The sequence below is a fragment of the Austrofundulus limnaeus genome, unplaced genomic scaffold (assembly GCF_001266775.1).
Source record: "Austrofundulus limnaeus strain Quisiro unplaced genomic scaffold, Austrofundulus_limnaeus-1.0 Scaffold113, whole genome shotgun sequence".
NCBI classification, from domain to species: Eukaryota; Metazoa; Chordata; class Actinopteri; order Cyprinodontiformes; family Rivulidae; genus Austrofundulus; species Austrofundulus limnaeus.
The window spans coordinates 442388-444402 of NW_013952515.1; the positions used below are offsets into that span (position 1 = coordinate 442388).

General features: G+C 41.2%; 1 protein-coding gene across 2 annotated transcripts in view; it reads left to right on the forward strand.

Annotated features, from left to right (window-relative positions):
• The window catches only part of lrp8 (low density lipoprotein receptor-related protein 8, apolipoprotein e receptor), a gene marked incomplete at its 5' end in the record, with an annotated part of 227372 nt that overhangs the window by 211631 nt on the left and 13726 nt on the right, over positions 1–2015 (forward strand). For both annotated transcript variants that reach the window (XM_014014271.1, XM_014014272.1), the window contains 1 exon segment: positions 260–412. In XM_014014271.1, the coding sequence (XP_013869725.1) occupies positions 260–412 (153 nt within the window).

Below are 2015 nucleotides of genomic sequence, written 5' to 3' on the forward strand. Positions count from 1 at the left end.
CTATTAAAGTCACACGTGAATACGTTTGTTCTCGCGATAAGTCATTACAAACATGGCGGCAATGGATGTAAATACATAGCACATTTATGGTTTGATTTCTTTGTATGTATGGATCACTTGGGTTGTTACCGACATCTGGTGAAAATTTCATGTCATTAGCACCTCTAGTAATATATTTACTGAGAAAAATGTTGACGTGTTCAATACTTATTTTACCCGCTGTAATTATTATTATTTTTTTATTTTTATGTCCTCCAAGCTCCTGACACTTGCAACATGGGCAGTCTACCCAACGGTGGCTGTGAGTATCTCTGCTTGAAGGCCCCTCAGATCACAGACCACTCCCCGAAGTACACCTGTGCCTGTCCTGACGGCATGGAGCTGGGACCAGACATGAGGCGCTGCGCTGTAGGTATGTTGTTCACGCTCGCAACCAATAAATCACAAACTTCCAGAGGCACACCTAATGAGAAGAACTGTGTTGGGCTAAAGCCACCTGAGATCTGCACTACTTTAATCACAGTGACAAGACGGAGTGCCGCTTCGTACAGTTCTAACACGGTCCACATCATTATGAAATATTTATGTTTTCTATAAATAAATGCTCATCTTTTAACKGTGCAGTATTTTGAGTGTTTTTGCTCTTTAAGTTTTCATGAATGGTTGTGAAAGAAAAAGAAAAACACAATTAAGACCTWATGAGTGGTGACAGTTATAAAGCGCAGAGTATGTCCGGGATAAGCGAATGACTGAACTATCCCTTTAAAGATACAAAACAATAAAAAAAACCTTATTTATCATGACAGCATTCTTGTTTCTGGAGAATTTCTGTTTTATACAGCAAAACATTTAATTTCCCTGCTATTCATTCTCATCACAAAACAGCCTAATAATAATTTTCGCTCTTATCTAAATCCAGAATGCACCACGYTGGCAGCGAGCGCTGCAACGTGATGGATTCAGAAGCAGACTCCTTCAAAGAATACAAACCCTTTTTTTATTATTATTATTTTTTATGGCTCCATCTCAGTAAATGGGTCAGGAATTCTGCCTACGTCCCCTAACACCCCTCCATTATTTCACTGACCTTATTTCACAGCTCACCTCGCGCACCTCCTCGATTGAGTCACAGCGTTTGTGGAGTTGTTATCCTTAATAGACCCGCTCTAGTTTCACACCACATGTTGTAGCAGGTGAGGGGAAATGAGCTGACTCAGGGAGACGCGAGAAAGGGATGATTGTGATGTATGTGGGCCATCATTCAGAGGCTTTCAGAGAGAGCGGTGGGAGCACGAGCGTTGGGCTGGCTCTCGATAGCTTTTGGGTTTCCTGGTGTAATTCAAAAATTTCTGCTGAACTCTCTTATTCTGTGATTTAGAAATATGTATTGGTTCCTTTTTGCTTGTTGCTTCAGTGTGAGTTGAAGCAGATTTAAAAAGATGCATTTTGTGACATTCAGATGAATTCAGTTCTTTAACCAATTGGTTGTCTAAGAAGAAAAACACCCATCTGATTACCAGCATTGACAACAAAACCTTTTGTCGTCAACYTTCTTTATCTGTTAGCTCTGTATCTAATAAACCATCAGATGGATTTACTGTGCTTAAGTTTATAGCACAGTATGATGGCCAAAATCTAGACTATTGCTCAACCAGCGGTTSATATATCCTTGTAGCAGGAGGCCATATCTACAGTATTCTGATTAAGCATAAGCCGGCACCGATAACTGAGAGGTCAGCACTGGCAAATGAGAAGGAGAGCTCCATTAGCATTGGAGAGGCTAGTGACTAACATGGAAAAGCTGGTGTTAGCGTTGGAGAGGCTAGCGACTAACATGGATAAGCTGGTGTTAGCATTGGAGAGGCTAGCGACTAACATGGATAAGCTGGTGTTAGCATTGGAGAGGCTAGTGACTAACATGGATAAGCTGGCTTTTGTATTGGAGAGGCTAGTGACTAACATGGATAAGCTGGCTTTTGTATTGGAGAGGCTAGTGACTAAAGCTGGTGTTAGCA